We start from the raw sequence: 20,267 nt of genomic DNA, 5'->3' as shown, positions 1-20,267 counted from the left end.
AGAATTTATTTCTTGTTTTCCCTGTTTTTTCAGCGATGCGGCAGTGCCGGGAAGCAGCTCTCGGGTGGCCCCGGCCCCGCTGCTGCGCCCAAAGCGAGGGATGCTGAGGATCTGGATCCCCCCGGGAATCCGGTTCCATCCTCCCGGCAGTCGGGACCGGCCCGAGGATTACTGAATGGATCCAGCAAGGATTAAACCTACATTTAAAAGATAAATAAATAAATATAAATATATAGATAAACGCGTACATTCAATGTATAGCTACATATATAAATGTAAATACATATACATTATCTAAATAAGCATTCTAAATAAATATATCATAGCTAAATATATCAAAATTACTAGATGTATAAATATATCATGGGATATATCTGTGGGTATATTTGTTTGCATTTGTGGAATTTTTTTTTTTTTTCGCTGTCAGATCAATTAAAAATTAATTCCAAAACTTCCCAAGCCTGGGAATAAGAAAAATTTGCAACTCAAAAGGGATTGACTTGAGCGGGAATTTTTCCCCATCCTTTTTATTGCCAACTTTAAGTGCTGGGGGGGTGGATTTTAGGGGGTCCTGGTGGCAGCTGGGACATTCATCCCCTTCCCGGTGCTGGCTCTGCTGTGATCCCAATCCCTCAGCATTCCCGGCTGTGATCCCAATCCCTCAGCATTCCCGGCTGTGGCGCACAACAAGTCCCTCCAGGTGAGGAGAGAATTCCAAAAGGCTCCAGAGGAATCTCTTGAAGCTGGTTAAGGCAGCACCTTGTCCCAAATTTTTGGGAACCTCCGCTCCCAAAGCCACATCCAGGGATACGAGCTGGGAGCGCGGAATTTTCCGGGTGCCTGGGGGTGTCCAACACATCCACAGGGGTTCCCTCATCCCGCGGAGATGCCCATTCCTGCTGGAGCCCCTGCTGGGAACGCAGCAGCCGGGGGAGGGCTGGATCGCGCCCAGGGAAGCGCAGCCTGGGCCCGATCCCTGCGGGATTCGCATCCGTGTGCCAGGAGCCGTCCGGCACCTCCCGGGCAGGCGCAGGGACGCGGCTGGACCGCGGCGCTGGTTTCCATAGGAAACCAGGCTGGGAATGCTGCCTCAGTCCCAGCCTGGGGGCTGCGGAGCTGCTTTGTGCTATTTTCATCCTCCCGGGATTGTGTTCGGCCACTCAACGCTCCCTCCCTCCAGCCAAGCTCTGGGAATGGCGGGGATGGGATGGGCTGGGCAGTGGATCCCATTGCCCGAGGGCTTTACAAATATTCCCCCCAAACCCAGCGATTCTTCCTTGTATTTTCTACATATCCTCTCCCTCTGCAGCTCCCCAGGGGGTGTTTGCAATTCCAGCTCTCCTGATGAGATCACGCTGCCATCCCCTGGGAGCAGCACCTGTTGGAATAAAGTTTGGCTTTCCAGGACCCTCCTGGGACAGCAAATCTATTTTCCTTATGGACCATGGTGCAATGGAAGCGATTCCCAATCCCTGCTCCCGGCGATGCTGCACCAGAAGGACCCAATTCCGCAGGGTTTTAAGGGTTGTTTTTATCCCAAAAACATCGAGGTTATTGCCAAGGGACTTTTGACATTGGCCTGAAGTGTCCCCAGATAAATCCCTACGTCAGGGATGCTGGATTTTGAGCCAAAAGTGATTGTGGAGGTTCCTGGCACCAGCCTTATCCAGGGAAATGGAGCCAGTGGCTCCCAGTGCCCAGCACCGGGGTGGCTTTCACTGGAAAAGGGCAAATACTGGGTGCCCACCCCGGTGGGGACACTGGAGGGACAGTCCCCTCCTCCCCAGCACTGCAGCCCTCGTTTATGGGCATTTAAAAACCCTTTAATTACCCGAGGGCTCCTCGGGAAAAAGAGGATGCAGTGCATTATAATATTGAAAAAGCTGCATCCAATCTCATTTGGAGGATTAGGAAGTGCCAGCACACACACACAAATAAAAAGCTGGAAATGAGGAAATTGCTGGAAAGATCCTCAGCAGAAAAGTCAGAATCTCCAATTTAAATGGGATGCCTGGTGCTGTTGTGCTCTGCTCCATAATGTGGGAAAACTAATTTGGGATTGAAGTCACATTTGGGGCCTTTTGGGATTGGAAATTCAACTTTTTTTTTTTTTTTTTTTTTTTTCCTGGAAGCAGGGTACAGCTGAAAGGAAGTTTCTCTCCTGCTGCTCCCTGCCATTCCCATGGCAGATGCTGGAGCAGCATCCCAGAGCTTTTCCAGACGTTTTTGCCATCTTCCCAAGGAGGAGGCTGTGCTTGTACTTCCAGATCTGGGTTATTAGCGAGGTGGCATCCAGGGAAGGGCAGGATAAGGGGCCTCATTTCATTTATTGGTGTATTTATATCCCTGCTGACCTCCCGGGGTGCTCCTCTGCAGGTGGAAAATGTCCCTGCAATCCCGGTTTTCCCGGACTCGGGAGCTGGGCTGAGGTATCAGGGATAATCAGCTGATTAGAAGTCAGTAATTAGCAAATCTTGCACTCTCAGTGCCTCTGCCCCACCTGAGCTGTGGGGCAGGAAAGGGAATAATGCCCAGGAATCAGGAAAGTTGTGGAATAACGAGCTCCTGCTGGCCTTTCCTGCTCTTCCTTTCCGCTGCCATTTTCCAGCGGTACAACCTGGGCAGGAGCAAGCTGGAATCACTGAAAAGGGGCTGAGCAGTTTTCCCGATGGGTTTTAATTGCTTTTAGGGATGAATTTTGGGGATCTGGAGGGGTTGGAGGCAGGAAATCCACGCGAGTCATCCCCAGGAAAGAACGGGCCAGCCCCTGGCGGCTGCGGGGGAATTTTGGGAAGCCTCTCTTTGGAACGGGAATCCACGGCCCTGTGATGCCCCTGGAGCTGCTGAAGGCTTTTCCTCGGTTCTGGTGTTTCCCTGCTCCCCCAGGAAGCAGCCACGGTTCCCTGGGAATTCCGTGAGAGGAAGCATTCCCGGAGGGCCCACACCTCTCCTGCCCCGCTTTTCCTTAATTAACTCATTAGGATGCCAGTGCCAGCGATGTCTCCAGGGGGGAGCGCAGGCAGTGATGGATGCCCAATTGCTGCTGCCTGCAATCCCAAAAAATGCCCCGGGGCTGCAAATCCGGGGTCATTCTAGGGTAAAAGGAGGGGAAAAATAGGAATTGGGATGATGTAATGCTCAGGGTTTTGTTGGAGCCGGGAGTTTGGTCACGGAGCTCTGGAGTCTCCGTGTTGGTTTTGTGATTATTTGGAGTGGGGAGAATTAATAAAAAACCAAAGAAGAAAGAGGCAACCGTGTGGATTAAAACTGGAAAGAAGAGGATTAAGGGATTGAAGGGAAAAGAAGTGCTGGGAATGCAGATGGAGGGAATATTTCCCCTTTCAGCCACTCTGCCTGTGGGAAAAGGGAAAAAAAAAAAAAAGGTTTTGATAAGCTCTTTAAAAAATTCATGAGGTTTCCAGCACTCTATTTGTTTATTTGTTCCCCAGGGATAAACTCCTGGAATACAACATCCCATTTGTCAGCAGGGCCTAAATCAGATTGTCCTGCTAATTAATTATAAAAATCAACACTTTGGGATTGTGCTGTTGGCACAGGGTGTGTGTTGGGGGGGGGGCATTTTGGGTCAGGAAAGAAAGATTTAGGGCAGGAAGGGATGGTTTGGGGAGGAGGGGGTGGCTCAGGGAAAGAAGGAATGCTCCATCCAACCTGGCCTTGGACACCTTCAGGGATCCAAGGGCAGCCACAGCTTCTCTGAGCACTCCCCACCCTCCCAGGGAAGGATTTCTTCCTGAAATCCAATCTAAATCTCTCCTTTTTTAGTTGAAAACCACCCCCCCTTGTCCTCAGCAGCGCAATTCTCTCCCTGAACACAAAGCATGCCTTAAGCCAGGCAGGAATTCCCAAGCAATGGGCATTTTGTAATCCATGCAGCTGCTTCCAGCTGATTTTGGGCTCAGGGCTTTGTTTTCCAGAGCTGGTGAAGTCCAAAATGTGATGGAGACTCCTGTCAGGGGTGTCCTGAGTATTCCTGGTGCTCCATGAGGAGGGGAGGCACATCCCAGCTGCAGCTCCCATTCCCCCAGCCCCCCTTCCCTTAAAACTTCAAAAAAGGGATCAAATTTCCATTTCTTCCCACTAATTCATGGATCTGGGTTTGTCTTTCACGTGTTGGAGTTTGCAAGCTGCCCTTGGAGCACAGCAGGCACTGGGATGAGCCTGTGCCAGGAGAATCCACGGAGGCATCACCAAACAGCTCCTGGAATTTCTTCCTGCCCTGCAAACTCGGGGCTTTTGGAGGAAAAAATGTTTGAAGGAGGGAATTTTTGGAGGGATGAGGGGTTTGGATCTGCGAGGAGTTCCCCAGCTGCACCCACCCTGGAAGGGCAGCGTGTCCTGGATGCAGGGAAATAAATCCTCCAGCAGCTCCTGGGAGCCCCAGGGATGATTAAATCCCTGGGATAAGGGTGATGGATGTGGGGAAGGGCTGGAGCAGAGGCAGGGACGATGATCTGCCCTGACCTGGGCAAGAGGCAGCTCCGTAAATCCTCGACCACGGATGGACAGCACACAAGGCAGAGCTGGACATTTTCCAGTGAACATTTGGAGTTTTGGAGGCTGAGGCTGTGGCTGCTCCTGGCCTTGGCCCTGGTGGTGCTTTTGGTCTGGATCAGCACGTTCCCAGCTGGAGCAGGTCCCCAAATCCTGGTGGCAGCGCAGGTGTTTGGCTGGGGGGGAGCAGAGGAACCATCTGTGTGCAGGGATCATCCTCACACTTCCATGGAGCTGTGAATCCAGAGGAAAAGCTGCTTCCCGTGGCTTTGCCACAGGATTTTGGCTCTTCCCTCAGCTCTGGCTGATAAATGAGCTGTGAGCTGCTCCTCACCCTCCCTGGGGAAGGTTTGCACTCCAGAGGGGGAAAAGCTGGAGAACAGTGAGGCAAATCCAGATTTCTTCCAATGTGGAATGGGGAAACTCAGGGAAACCTTCCAAAATCCCCATTTTTGCCCCATTTTGCCACCCTCCCTTGGCAGCTCCTGGCAGAGGGATTTGCTCTGCCCTCCCGAGGATGAGGAGCATCCCAGGGCCGGGATGAGGGCAGTGGGGTGGTGGGAAGGAGGAAGTGCCACATCACTGTGTGATGGCCACCGAGGCAGGGGTGACATCCTCCCACAAAACAGGAGGAGATCCCAGGGGTTCCTGGGGGGGTCCATCCCCTCCAACCTCTCCTTGCTGGATCTGGAGCCCCTGGAGCACCTGGAAAGTTGCTCCTGGCCAGAGGGATCCCAGCAGGACAATTCCCCAGCCTGGCCCAGGGCAGGAGATTATGGAGCTTTGGAGCAGACACGTGGGATGGCTGTGTCCTACTTTTGGAGAGCAGAATCCAGTATTAAAAAAAAAAAAAAAAAAAAAAAAGAAAAGAAAAGGGAAAAAAAAAAAAGCAGGGTTGTGGTGAGAGCAAATATAGCAACGGGCTCTTCTGGAGTGCTACGAGTGACAAAACCCTGCCAGGGTGATGTCCTCACCACGGTGACATCCCCACAGCCTGGCATGTCCCCTGGGAATATGGAAAAGGGTTTGTTTGCCCCCCAGAGTCTCATCCTCCCCGCTGGGGAAGCATCTCCAGACACATTTCAGGCTGACACGAGCAGGGACTCCTCTCCCTTCCCTGGGGATGAGCAGCCAAGCGGCTCCTTGGCAGCGTCCTCCTCTTTGTCCTTGTGTTCCCATCCCTGTCCTGCCCCTATTCCCATTTGTGTCCCCATTCCAATCCCCACCCCATTCCTATCTCATCCCTCATTCTATCCCATCCCAGCCCCATTTCTCATCCTCTTTCCCATCCCATTCCCCATTCCCATCCCATTCCCCATCCCGGGACGTGGTGATTGCACTCCCTGACTGGGAGCCCTCCCTCACCACTCAATGCCCGAACTGGAACCAATTAACCCCTTAATCACCGAGTGGGGGCAAAGGGAGCTGGAGCAGCAGGTGCTGCTGGGGGACATTCCCCACATTCCCCCCGGAATTCTGTGACTCAGCCATGGATTTACTGCCCGTGCTCCATTATCCCCGATCAATAGAACAGTTATTACTTAATGGGCTAAAATTATCATTCTAAGGACCCAGATCTGCCTGTTCTGGCACTGCTAATTGGGGGGGGGGCTTAATGAAAATGTAAATCCAGGCCCATTAATCAAACAATTATTTGGGAACCACGAGACAGCCGGCGCTGAACCTAATTAAGAAATAAACAAAGTTAATCAGTGAGCAGAAAACATTTACTAATCAGAGAGGTACGTTGCAAGCAAGAAATACCAGGCAATCATTTATTAAACATTCCCAAACCTGCTCCACTCCTTAATAACCTGACATTCCAGCTTCCAGGAAGGCCCATCCTGGGTTTATTAAAGCATTTGTTCTGCTTTAAGGTCCGCTGGGTACTGCAGAACAGAAACTTATTACTCTGCCAGAAGAATAATTGCATCAATTTCGAATAATAGGGCCAGGGCCCCATTGGGGACAGGGGGTGGCACCTGATCCTGGGGCTGTTTGGGTTTAATTATTGGCATTTAGAGCTCGCCCAGCTCCGAAGTTCATTCTGATAAAAATAGAAGAATTGCAACGACACCTAAAGATGGAGCTGGTGACATTTCCTTTCCTGGAAAACCTGCTTGTCTGGATAAATGGGAATATTCACTCTGAACTTCCTCCTGCCCAGTGTCACTTCCCATCATCTCCAATATTTCCAAAAACAGGAAAAGCTTCAGGTCCCTGAGCTGCTTTGCAGTTTCCCCTTTGACCCTGCAGCAGGGCTGGGATGTGGTCCTGGGGTTTTATCCATAAATCCATGGCTAAGCAGGATTCCAGTGCTCCCATCCCATTCCTGCTCCTTTCCATCTCTGGGATGGAGAGGGGTGGGGCTGAAAGTCCCTGGAATTGGGGGGGCTGGGGGGAGACCCCAGCCTTGATACCCCTAAACCCCCAGTGCTCATCCCAATCCCTTTTCCTTGTCTTTTTCCAGAGCCACAATTAAGGCCATTTTCCCCCCAGCCAGGCGTAGCTGTTTATCCAAAACCTCCATCATTAGGTTAATGATTCTCAGCAAATTATTTTATTCACAGCCTGGCTCATCTCGAAAACTGAGCAGGAATGTTGGCAGCTCCATCAGGAGAGACGGACACCAGAACCACGGGATAGTCAGTCCATTGTCCCTCCTTGGACATCCCACAATGTGCAACCTTCCAGGTGCTGCTCAGGGCCCCATCCCAGCTCCATTGGTGCAGGAACAGATCCACCAAGGAGTGGAGATGGTTTTGGTCTCCATCCATCCATCCATCCATCCATCCATCCATCCATCCATCCATCCATCCATCCATCCACCCATCCCATGGGACACATGGAGGGCACAAAGCTGCAGCCCCCAGGCTCCTGCTTCCCAGTTTAGTGACAAACCCTCCTGCTCTCTGTAGGGATTTGTCTCCCGTTCCTGTACCACACAATGCTGGAAGCACTCCCTGGAAAAGCCACAGCCAAGAGGAATCCCCGGAGAGCAGGGGGATGCGAAGGGCAGGGACAGGAGGAAAGGGACAGGGATGCTGCAAGGACAGCCCCGGGTGTCTGGGCTCTGCTCCAGCCCTGGGGACACCTGGACATGGTGACAAGGACCTGGGGACAAGGTTTATTTGCTTAGCAGCCCCTGGCTCTCCTTGTCCTGAAGCCACCCCGTGTCCTCACTGGTGTCCCCAAGGCCGTGACACCACTCACATCCCAACGCCATGCCAGGAGTGCGTTTCCCGTGCCAGCGCTGCATCCCGGCCCATCCAGCCTGGCTCCAACGCGCAGCTTGGTCCTCCTGGGAAGGGGACACGGCCCGAGGGTCGGGATGGCATCGCCTGGAAGGGGGTAAGGATGAATTCCCGGCTTGCCGAGCCCAGCTCCGCAGCGCCGGCTCGTTGCCATTCCCCGGCGGGAGCGGCAGCGCTGCAGAGCCTGAATTATTCAGCTCCAGGAGGGACCATTCGCTGCTGGAGCAAGAGAGGGGAAGCTGCACCTGGAGCCGGCTCCTGGAGCAGCGCCCTCCCTGCATCCCGGGGCTGGCTCACATCCCGAGCATCCCAGCTGCTCCATGGATTGGGATTTGTCCCACGGATCTGCTCCTGCTGCTGCTGCCGTGAACTCAGCAGCGAGAGATCCACGGTGCTGGTCACACCTGCCCTGAGCAGTATCTGTGGAAAATATCTAAATTAAAAACTGGGGGGAAAAAAGAAGTCAATGAATTGCTGTGTTTCATTTCCATGCTGAGGCACAAAGCTGTCAATAAACAAGTGGGGGTGTTTAAAAGGCTCCTTTCCATAGTAAAGCTTAAAATCTCCTCCCAGTGCATCTGTGGCTCTTCCACAAATTCATCGGCATTTGAGGGTTAAGGAGGTGCAGATTTGGGTCAGCACATTCCCCATCAGGCAGGGAGCTGATTTTCCAGGAACTGAAGCAAGGGGATGAATTCCCACCCCATCATCCCCCAGCCGGGGAAAACAAAGTGTGAAGTGGAGGGAGGGACCTGCCCCAAGTGTCCGTGGCAGCCTAAAGAGGTGTCAGACCCCTTTCCAAAGGCAGGAATATCTGGGATGTAAATCCTCCCCTTCCCAGGGACAGACCAGCATTCCCTGGCCGTGGCTACCCCCAAGATCTTGGCTGCAGCTGGTTGGCACCAGGAAAGGAATTTTAAACTCCATCTCAGCGTAAATCCTCAAACCCTCGCCTGAACTAAATGTCAGCGCACCCCACCTCCCTCTGCCTTTCTCCCCAGCCCCTGCATGGGATGCTGACGAGGGTTTCAAGCTGATTAGGGGAAAAAAGACGTGGAAAACAACCCGGGATGGATGAATGTAGCGCTGCTCCGCCAGCAGCTGTCCCATGGATGGGTGGCCCTGTTGCCCCCACCTCCTCCTGTCACACCCTGCCCCGGGGACAGCAGCCAGCGGCCACTTCCATGAGCACAGGAGACCTTCCAGCACCTTCGGCCACGGCCGCAGGACCACGAGATTCCAGAGACTGGGAAAAGGTGGATGACCCACGCGGGTCCCTGCGTCACACCAGCAGGTTCCCAACCTGTGCATCAGCACCTCCCCCGCAGCCCCGGGATGATTTCCAGGGCACCGACGCCATCCCCGTGTCATTTTTCAAACAATTAAAGATAAAGAGGCCCGAGCGCAGCTCATATTTCAGTGTTAACGCTGCTGCCAAATATCATCACGTCAGCGCCGCTTGTAAAACAAAGGAGATCGATAAGATTCCCACTCCGGGAAAGCAGCTCCGGCTCGGGGTTATCCTGGTGCACCAGAGCCCGCCTGTGAGCCCTTCCCAGGGACCTGCTGGGCCTTATTTTCCCTTTCCCTGGGTTTTTAATTCAGCAGCTGCTTAACGGGCTTTGCTTCGTTCTTCTGCTTCCTTCGTGAATTGCAGAAAATTTGGGGTTGGAAGGGAATTAAAAATCCATCCCGTTCCACCCCCTGTTGTTTTCCACTGTCCCAGGTTGCTCCAAGTCCCATCCAACCTCACCTGGAGCCCTTCCAGGGATGGAAGGAGTCAATTTTTCAGGGATATAACCTACCTTGATTACACCTGGCAGAGCAGCTTTCCCTTAGGCAAGTTTTCATTCTCACTTTTCCGGCCGGTCTCCAAAGCCTTGTTTCCCTGAAAACTTTCCAGCTGCTCGATCACAGCCAATTTGCAAGGCCAAGAACATTTAAAACATCCTGAGAGCAGATGGGGATGAAAGGTGTGAGCTCCAGCAAGGTGAGAGCTCTTGGAAACTCATCCTTTGGGAGAGTTTCGGAGATAAGGCAGAGCCTGAATTCCCCCTCTGGAAGTGCCACCTGCCTTTACAAAGGAGCTGGAGTCACACGGAGCTGAATAACTTGGATTTTAAAAGGAAAATACTCTTTGTTAGAGGCTGAATAAAGCCCTGATTTGCCGAGGCTCTGGAGATCTTGGCTGTGGCACTCAGGGTTTCCATGACAGGGCTCTTATCAGGGAGATACCGATCAGCTCCTCGGCTCTGCCCAGCTGGCCCTTGATTAACGATGCTGACCCTCATCAGGGGACAAAGAGGAGTGACAGAGACACCCGAGAATTTCTCAGGCTCCTTCCCTCTCAAATTCGGCCCATCCTGTCTGCAAACACCCCCAAGGCTTCTCAGTGGCAATTCCCTTTGACCCGAACTAAATTAATTTTTTTTTTTTTTTGCTCCTTTTTGTCTGCCACAGCTTTTATTCCCCGGTTTGCCTCGATCAAGGCGAGCCTTTTTGTTCGGACAGCTTTTGAAAGGAGTTTGTCGGGATTTTTCCCAGCAAACCTGAGAAATCCGTTATCTCTGCAGCCCTAATGGACTCAGGGAGCTGCTCAGATCTCTGAAAGCAGAAAAATGCGGTTTTCCACCCTCATTCCAGCTGCTCCATCCAGCTTGGAAGGCAGGTGCTGGCACCCCACTGCCTGATCTTCCCAATCCGCCCGTGACCTTTGGTGGGGGGCTTGCATTCATTGCCCAGCGTTCCCAAAATGTCCCCAGAGGAGCCGTGTCCGTGTCCCCCACACTGAGGATGCGGCACCCGCTGCTCCCCAGCTCCCATCCCGCTCCTGCCAGGCCGGATTCCACTCCCAGCTGATCATAACCCCCCTGCATTCCAGGAAAACGCAGTTTTCCAGCTCTTGGTGCAGCAGCAGGATGGAAAAAGCTGGATCCACACGGCAGGGACTGGGGGAGGGAGTGATCCCCTTCCCACCCCCTGTGGGATGTGGGAATAACATCCCATCCAAACCCACCCTCTCCCAGTTTAAACCCATTCCCCGTGTCCTGGACAACGGGGAAATTTGAAATGCAGTCCCCAGGGAAGAGCTGAGATGAGCTCAGTGCCACAGCCAGGCTGGGATGGAGTGGTGTTGGCTGGAAAAGAGCAAAGCCACGGGATGATGGAAGGAGGGTGAAAAAGGTTGGATTTTTGTGCTCATTTCTAATGAAATGCCACTTTCCACGCTGGGCAGAGCGGGCAGGTGCACAAATTATCCCAGCTGAGCCTGGCATTGAGCCAGTTCCCATGTGCTGGAGATCCCATCCCATCCCATCCCATCCCATCCCATCCCATCCCATCCCAAACACCCCCACACAGGGTGCATTCCTCATTCCTGGGCTCTCTCCCAGTACAAACCAGTCACCATTATGCCCAGTTAATATTTAAGCTGGGCTTAATTAGTCTCCCTTTCCTTTTCCAATTCCTTTCCCATTAACCCGTGCTACTTTTCTTGGAGTGTGGGGTCTGTTGGAATCTGGGATTTATGGCGGCTGCAGACCACTCCTCACTCCAACTGCCCTAAGTTACACTCCCATTCTGCAGCCTGAAAAAAAAAAGAAAAAAAAGAAAGAAAACAAAAAAGCTGATATTTATTTTCTGGATTTTTCTTCTCCAAAAAAAATTGGGAAATTCACACAAGCACTAAAACACAGCTCCCTGCTTCACTGGCACGGGAGGAGCTGAGCGTCCCCGGAGGGTCTCCACTGGCCTCTCCCACTCAAGATCCAACATTCCCCTGTGGAAAAAACATCCCAAAACTCAGCTTTCCCCAGGAAAATCTTCATGGCCTCCCCAGATGCCAGCAAGACCTTTCACCACTGCAGTGGCCAGTAGCCCAGAGGAGGTGGTAGCCACACTCTGGGCATTGGGGTGGAAAGAGAACTGTTTATTTTAGGCTGAGGACTGATGAGATGAAAGCCATTGATCCCAGCTCGTAATTACATTGTTATCTCTGCCCTGGGAGATAAAGAGATTTCTCCCTGCTGGCTTCTGGAAAAGCTGGGCTCCGAAGCGGATAGAGGAGGGATTTATTTATTTGAGCTCCTCTATTTTTTAGGTGAAATGTTAAAGAGGAAAAGCTTGGTTTATTTATTTTATTTTTTTTTTCCCCCAGGAGATGGGAAGCCAGAGAAGGTTTCTCTCCTGCTCAGTGCCCTCCTGGTGCCCCAGGATCAGGCAGGAGATGAGGAGAGCTCCATAACACGGAATTTTTAATGAATTATCCCACAGGAGGTAATCAGAAAACAGCACTGCAGGGCATGGGTTGGGTCACTGGGTGCTGCTGTGACCTCCTGGAGCCACAGGAGCCTTGGAGAGGAACCACTTGGCCTGGGTTTCACAGGAGTGGAACAAGAGCCCGAGACTTTGCCAACGCCTCCATCCCATGGCTTTTCTCCAGGGATGCTCCTGGCCCCTCTCCCAGATCAGCCAAGGACCTGCCTCAGGTCCTGGCAGCTGCTAAAGCTGCTGCTGCCATCCCCATTTCCCAGCCCCTTGGATGAAGAACAAACTGGAATTGATTTCCCAACCACTGTAAATTCCTGCTCCTCACTGGCCTGGCCAGAACCAGGATGAGAATCCAAATTTTGATTGCTCCAAAGGTCCAAATCCAATTAGCACACGAGGAAAGTGGCTGGGAGAGCAGAATGGTTCAGATGTGCTGAGGTGGGATTAAAACTGGGAAGCCACTTACAGAAGCAGGAGATTGAAAGGATGGTCCTGAACTGCCCAAATTGCAATCCAAGGACTTTCCTTCTGGGGTGGCTGGGAAGAAAATGGGAGGAGAAATAGGAATTAGAAGGAATAAAGGTTCCTCTCTTATTCCCATGGATTTGAGCAGAATCCCTCTTTGGAATCATTTTCCATGTAGGAATTCACAACAACCATGGCTGGTGCTGCCTCAGCCACAAGCACCACAGCACGTTCATGCCAGAGAATCCTCATCCCAGTCTTCCTCTGGAACTGGATGCTCTCTCTGCTGGGACCTCTTGGATTGGATTTCTTGGCTGGGACTGGAATTCCTCCACTGGGATTTCTCTGCTGGCCACTTGCCGGGCAGGAAATGGAAAAGAGGAGGAAAAATCAATGAGAAGAACCCAACGGTGGAAAACAAAAACACCAAAAAGAAGCTAAAGCTCAGTTTTAAGGCTGCTGGACTTCCCTGGGAGCTTTTTACCCAGAGGACAAAGCCTCAGCTCTTCCCTGCCGCTGAAGGTTTGAGCGTTAGGAGCGGCAGGAGCAGGGTGCGGTTGCCCCAAAAATTCCCAAATTCCTGGGAATATCGGGATATCCTTCCGGCACCTCCTTCCCGCTCCATGCCTGGAGCTCCAGTGACATCTGCTGCTGTCTCTGGGCATCGCCACCGGCCCGGCCACCCCCGGTCCCCGCCGGGGCGCACGGAGGGGCAGCGTCACCACCCTGGGCTCCCACCAGCCCTGCCCTGGGAATTGAGCCTAAAAACGCCCCAATAAAAGGAAAATAAAGACAAGGAAATAAAAGGAAATCGTTTCTCGGGTGGAGCTGCCACCACCCGAGGGAGCGGCTCCTGCTCCCCAAACTGGAGGTGAGGGGAAAAAAATTCTCCCACCAGCATTCCTGCTTTTCCTCAGGGCTTTCACTCCCAGGCACCAAGCGAGGGGAGCCCGTGGGAGATTTAAACCTGCACGATTTTACCCAGGATATTCCCAAACCCAGGAATTCCTGTTACCCCGAGCCAGGATCTCTCTCCCAGCCTCCCCAAACTTCTCAACATCTCCAGCCCAACTCCATTCCAGCAGCCCCACCCCACCAGGAACTCCCAGAACCAGGCCCTCCGCCCACCCCGTGAGGTTCCTGATCCCACAGGGAATGAAAGAAGCCAAAAATTTGCATTTTTTTTGTTCTTTTCCAATAGTCTCACTTTATTAGATACCACATCAAGAGAGGATGTTGTGCTGCATGCAGCGGAAGACTGGAGGATTTCTAATTCCTGTGTAACATTTTCTTTTTCTCTTAACCTTTGTAAACTGATATTTGGCTGTAAAATCACTGCATGCGAGTCTGAATGCAAACAGCAGTAGAAGAGGCTTTTCATTTCCCTTTTTTTTTTTTTCTTTTTTGTTTGTTTTTCACCATTCCCAATCCATAGGTGCATGCTTTATTTACAACAAAAACAAGTCATTCAGGGCAGGAATTACCATCAGAAAAACTGAGAAGAGGGAGGGGGCAGAGACCAGGGCTGTGGTTTTGCACGATACTGAGGAGACTGGCAAGTTGCACTTGATTTTTGGAGGTGCAAAGAGATGGTCTGAATATCCTTTTCCCAAAGAAAGCAGGCTGAACAGGGAATGGGAATACAGGATGGGATAAGGGTAACCTTAGGTGAGTTGTTCTGCACATACAGAGGAGGCTGGGCTGCTGCAGGACTGGGAGAAATTAAGGAATTGCTTAAATAATGATTTTTAAAGGCTTTTTTACCCTCAGCCACACATTTCCCCAGCACAGCTCCGTGCCCAGGTGCTGCTCTGGGTATGGCCAGGAATGTTTGGGCCAGGTCCATCCCTCTGGAAAGGGTGGTGGCAACTTGGAGTCATTAAGGTTGAAAAAAGGAGAGTCCAACCATTGATCCTGGATCCCACCATCCCACAGCTCAGCTGGGCCTGCAGCAGGGAGGCTTCAGCACGGGATGCAGAGGGAAACAGTCCAAAAGAACGGGATTGTTTCAGTCTGGTCCTGGCCAGAGTGGCTCAGGGATGCCACCCTGACTGGCACAGAGGCAAGAATTCCATGAAAAAGGGGAAGATTTCCAGGTGTTCTCTTCCATTCCACCCCAAGCCAAGCCACAAGCACCATCACACCACCTGGGGTGATGGAAGAGGATTCCCAGCCCTGGCTGGACCCTCTGGGGTGGGGTGGGTTGGCTTTTCCCACCTGGAGATGCAGCCTGTGTCAGGCTGGGCCAGCTCAGCACAGAGGGGTTTGTGTCACCCAGGGCTGGGGACACTCAGGGCACATCAGCAAGTTCTGCTGGGGTCAGGGGAAATAAAGAAAATATCTGGAAAACAGAACTCATCCAACTCAAAGAGAGGGCAGCTGCAGCAGAGGGTGCAGGGGACTCGGGGGGAGGTTTCACACCTCATGCTCAGTGTGACAAAAAATTCCATTTATTCCATAGTGCTCAGTGTGCTCCTATCCACGAGGCCTGGGGTTTTCCAGAGCCAGGGAATGGCTCCAGAGCCAGGGAATGGCTCCACTGCCCAGCAGCAGCACCTACAGAGAGTCTGTGCTCTCCTGCTCTCCAGACCGAATCCAACAGCTCCAGGCCATCCTTAAAGTGCAGGCTGAGGGTTCTTGTGCAGAAAACTGGGGAAAAAAAACAAAAGAAAAGCAAACCAAAACAACCCAAGTTTGGAAGTTCTCGGACTGTTCCAGCCAATTCCAGGAGTTGTGGTGGTTTAAAGCAACAATCCTTGCACACATCAGGGGGCTGGGGGAAGTAGCAGCTCCCTCAGCTTCCCTCCTGAGGAACAGTAAATCCTTGGAAGCAGGAGGGGTCTGAGGGGAGCCAGGACTGCCTTCAGGGCTCGGCCAGTCACTACTACACAGCTCAGAGGTGAAGAGGAGGTAGTCACAACCCTAAAACACAGCTGGGCTCCTACAGCAGCGGAGCCCCCGAATTCCTCGGGCGAAGGAACCGCCGGCGGCGGCCGGAAACGACAGGAACCAAACCAAAGCTGCTCCCCTGCGAGCACAGAGCTCCCTAAACCCTCCTTGCCGCTGTTGCTGTGTTGGTGGTGGATCTTCTCAGCAAAGGATGTGCCACAACATTGCTCAGGTGGGCCAAACCAGAGGTGAAGCTCAAGCAGGACTCGCAGGATGACACCGGTGACACCGGATTTGGCCTAACCACGACGACACGGACACCAGGCGACGGTGACACCCACACCAAAAGCCAAGGAGCTTTTTCGTTATTGCAACTGAGGTATTGAGATCACACAAGCAGGACAGGCTGATGCTCCCAAGCCCAGCACTCCCATCTCCCCGGGGGGAGACGCCGGAGCCGCGAGGAGCGGAGGCTGGAGGGACACAGAGCGTCAGAAACGCGACGGGAACGCTGCCACGGGGACCGGGGACAGAGAGGGCAGGGGGAACAGTCAGGAGGGAACTATTGCTTGCCAAAATTACACACCAGGGGAACTCGACGGCCTCCCTCCCCCAGCTGAAAATAAATAAAGGAGAATAGAAAAGATCTGGGGGAGTTTCCAGCGGAGGGGAGGATGGAGGGGGCTTGGAGGAGGGGGAGGACCCTGGGATCGGAGGCTGTAGCAAGGCGTGGCTGCGCTGGAAGACGACGGGACATCAGGGACATCAGGGACATCAGGGACCTACAGGGGCGTGGCAGAGGGCGGGGAGGGCCGGGCAGAGGCTCCCTTTAATCACTGGCGACGTGGTTCTCGTTCTGCAGGGTGTGCCAGCGCTCGATCTTCTTGTCCTTGTTCTTCAAACACTCGTACCAGTGTTTCAAGCGCTCGCCCTTGGCCGTGATTCCCAGCTGGCAACCGCCTGGGAAAAGGGGAGAAGAGCAGGCTTTGTATCCAGAGGTGGTGCTGATGTTCCAGGAAATCCTGCCGTGGGCACACACCTCACACCCTGCAACGCTTTTTCCACCTCCTGGATCAAAAGGGCTAATTGGAAACGCCTGGAGACGCTTTTCCTGCCCAGAAGACCTCCCAGGATGCTGGAGGTGGGGCAGTGCAGGGGCTGCACCCACCAGATTCCATCATCCCACCTGGCAGGTGACCCGGGCCCCCCTCCCATCCAGCAAACCCCACAGCAGACACCAAACCCCTGCCCCAGAGGGCAGAGCCTTCCAGCCCATCGCTCACCGATGTAGTCGTTGGATTTTCCGATGTCGTAATCCCAGACGGAAATGTCCAGGGATTTCTTGGCCAGGTCGCTGTGTTTGATGTCGTAGAAGAACTCCTGCAGAAATGGGAGCACCCACGTCACACCCCAAAGGAAAACACACCCTAAAAGCTGCAGTTAAGGGGTTGGACTTGATCTCTGCTCAGCTGGGATTCAAAATCCAAGGAGAGGATGGTTAAAATGTCATTATTGGAGGAAAAATGCTCCTTCCTTGTGGCATCTCTGTTCCAGGAGCTGAGCTCACCCCTTGCACCTACGTGAGCCCTTTCCAGGTGTCCCACCAAAGCAGCACCAGTGGAGAATTTCCAAATTCCACCCCCAGCAATGCTCATCCCACCCACATCCCCAGCTGGGATGCAGGGAGCTTTCAGGGTGTGTGGTGCTGCCATGGCAAAGTCATTCCCAAAATATTCCTGGGCACAGGAGTGGGAAAGGAGCTTGAGCAAAGAGCCAGACCTTGGGGCGTTTGTCTTCCACCTCCTCCACTCAGCACAGCATTCAGTGAATTGATTTAATAATATAAAAAATATCCATCCATACCTCGTTAAACTCAGGATTCAACGTTTTCTTCTTAATCTGTGTCTTGTGCTTGGCCTTTTTTCCCATGTCAGGTTTCAGCCAACTGGGGGCAACAGAAAACAGCTCAAAATTCAAGTACAAGAACAGTGGGAGTTTATAAGCTTAAAAAGTGAGTTTCTGGGCTGGAAGAGATTTATTTAGGGCCACTCTCCCTTCCCAACTTCCAGAGGATGTGGGAAAAGTGTGGGGCTGGGGCTGTGCAGCCCGGCTGCAGATCCAGAACTCATTTTAGGGCTGGGATTAATTAGATCTCTGTTAGAAGCTGATTTAAAAACGTAAAGCCACCATCTTCTGTTTGTGGAAATGGAGAATACAACAAATAAAGAGAGACTGGGAGGGGAAACTGCCCAGTTCCACTGAGCTACAAAAAGCTGAGCAGAATATGTTCAACATGAGAATTACTGGATGAGTTTTAGGGAGAACAGAGTTTTTTTCTAAAAGCGAAAAAAAAAAAACCAGGAGCAAAACCCCCACCAGGAATGGCTGCAGGGACCTCTCCGTGGTGCAGCGGACGAGGCTGGAATAAAAACCTTATTCCCCACATTCCCAGGAGCCACGTGGGTTTATGGGACAGCAAGCAGGACACGGAGGGACATGGAGCCACCTCTGTCCTGCAGCCAGGGCAGGTCAGAGGTGGAGAGAAGGACCCCTCTCCTCCAGCTTCCACTGTCCCTGAACTCCCACCACGCCCTTGATGAGTCCCGGGTGGGAATCCCACTCCTATGGATCCCAGGGAAGTCGGTCACCAGCCCCAAGCCCACCCCCACATCCCCCACGTGTCCTCTGCTTGCAGACATAACGTGATCAGTCAAAGCTTGGGCTCCTGAAATCTCTTCCAGCCTTTAACAACTCTGGGATTCTCCATGGGCTAACCACGGGGTCTGGGCACTTGGGAGAACCACAGACCCAAGGGCTGCCTCGACACCCCTGAGCTCCACGCACAAGGGGGACACCAGCACCGCTGCTGGACAGCTCCTGCTGCGCCAGGGCTCCAGAGGAGGGACAGCAGGTGGCTCCATGACCACGTGCTCCAGCCCGGAGCCATTCCCGGCTCACTCACAGCTTGACGAAGGGATCCGAGTATCCGTTGGCGTCCATGGCCGCCAGGTGCACGCAGCGCACGATGCCCACGATGAGCCCACCCTGCTGGGTGCTGTACATGAGGGACACCAGGATCTTCCCGCGCTCCTCCACGTCCCCACCGCGATCCACCTGCGGGAGGAGCCGCCATGGGAAAACTCGTCTCGGAGGGATGAGATGGATATCAGGGGATGTGGGATCTCCGGGATGCGGGGGGATGACGGGGTTGTACACAAGGGATGGTGGAAAGGACATGGGTGGAGCTTGTCCTGCTCCAAGGACTCACCTCCTCTTCGTACAGAGCCATCCCACGGGATGCGCCGGTTGTCCCGGCGCGCTTCGTCTGGGGTGGGAAAGGGACAAGGAGACTGCCATGAGTGACCGGGAGAGGCACATCCCACAGCAAAAAAAAAAAAAAAAAAAAAAAAAAAAAAAAAAAAAACTGGGAATGCATGCAGCCCAGCTCCTGCACTGGAAGGGCCTCAGCAATGTCCATCTGCTCCACCAACCCCCGTCCCAGCGGAATCAACAGGTGACAGAGCCACCTGTCCCCTCCTCCACGGTGACATCCATCTGCAGGGGCTGCCAAAGCCAACAGGAGCAGGCCCTGGAGTCACTTCCCATGGATTGCCACCAGGCTCTCATCTCCTGGCCTCGGGATGTCACATCAGCCCAGATGGGAATGCAACTCCTAAAGGTGCCGGGGAACTCGGGCGCCTCCAGCCCATCCCTGCATCCCTCAGGTGCCATTTCCAAGGAAATGGCAGGAATTTTCAGGAAATGGCAGGAATTTCCAAGGAAATGGCAGGAATGGAAGGAATTTTCACAGACACTCACTGGTATTACTCTCTCCAGGCAGATGTTGAAGTTCTTTTTCTGGTTGGCTTTGAGTTTTTTCAAGGCAACTCTGGTTTCTCCGATGAACTCGTTGTGGCCGAATTTGTCCTCGTCACACACGGAGATCCTGGAGGGAAGAGGGAAAGGAGAACCTAACCAGGCTGGAGCAGTGCCCAACTCCAGAGTCAAACCCATCCCTGCAGGGGCACTGCTAGGGGGAGGGAAAAGCAAAGCAAATCCCCCCCAAACCCACCCTGGGTCTGGATTTCCTCTGACCAAAAGCCATCAACCCCCAAATTTCTGGATTGCCAAAAAAAAAGGAAAAAAAAAAAAAATCAACGTTTTTAATATTTGCTTTGTGATGGGGCAAGAAATGAAGAGGTGGAAGTTTTCTGAGGGAGGAAAGAGCCATAAATTTCAAGAGATATTTATATGGATTTTTTTTTTTCTGGGCTACTGTCAAATCAGCAGAGATGCACGTCTCTTTGATGATAAAAATCATAGTATAATCAATAATTCACTATTAAATTACAAGGTCAAAATGCCAGTTTTCCTTTCTTCAAAGAACCACCCAAATGAACAAAATCATGTTGATTTTAACCCAAAACTGCATCTCCCACTGCCCCAAACCCACCCCCTGCACTCCTGGTGGTGGTGCTGTGAGTGGGGACTGTGACATTCACATTCTCTGGACAGAGAGACATAATTCTCTCTCAGGATTTCTTAGAGAAGCACAGAGAGCAGAAGAGAAAACAATCTTTATCTCCACTCCTTTGTTTTCCCCATGTGGAATGTGGTATGGAGGTTATTTACCTGAAGTGATTACTTAATTAAATTCTAGTGAAAGTTATTTGATAACCAAAATCAAATCCAGCTATATCTCAGACTCTCAACAGAGCGTCACGAATTTATTAATTAGTTAAATAAGTAAAATTAAAATGAAATATATAAAATAACATATCTTTAAATAATATATTAATATAATATAGCACCGTTTTAACAAAACTACTCTTCAACTTTCTGATATAAAATCAGACGTGGCCATTTCTTCCCGCATCG

At 52.2% G+C, this 20,267-nt stretch overlaps 1 protein-coding gene across 4 annotated transcripts in view; it reads right to left on the bottom strand.

Moving 5' to 3' along the window:
* Positions 1-13,880: 13,880 nt before the first annotated feature.
* Positions 13,881-20,267, bottom strand: part of RPH3A (rabphilin 3A) — a 29,349-nt gene continuing 22,962 nt past the window's right edge. For all 4 annotated transcript variants that reach the window (XM_053959806.1, XM_053959809.1, XM_053959808.1 and 1 more), the window contains 6 exons: positions 19,209-19,335; positions 18,658-18,714; positions 18,352-18,503; positions 17,253-17,334; positions 16,673-16,769; positions 13,881-16,349 (listed from right to left, as the gene is read on the bottom strand). In XM_053959806.1, the coding sequence (XP_053815781.1) occupies positions 16,219-16,349; positions 16,673-16,769; positions 17,253-17,334; positions 18,352-18,503; positions 18,658-18,714; positions 19,209-19,335 (646 nt within the window). In that variant the 3' untranslated portion in view covers positions 13,881-16,218. The remainder of the gene's footprint in view (positions 16,350-16,672; positions 16,770-17,252; positions 17,335-18,351; positions 18,504-18,657; positions 18,715-19,208; positions 19,336-20,267) is intronic.

This window comes from Vidua chalybeata, chromosome 18 (genome assembly GCF_026979565.1).
Source record: "Vidua chalybeata isolate OUT-0048 chromosome 18, bVidCha1 merged haplotype, whole genome shotgun sequence".
Taxonomy (NCBI): domain Eukaryota; kingdom Metazoa; phylum Chordata; class Aves; order Passeriformes; family Viduidae; genus Vidua; species Vidua chalybeata.
The sequence above is the reverse complement of the archived record's forward strand: the minus strand, read 5'-3'. Positions and strand labels throughout refer to the sequence as shown.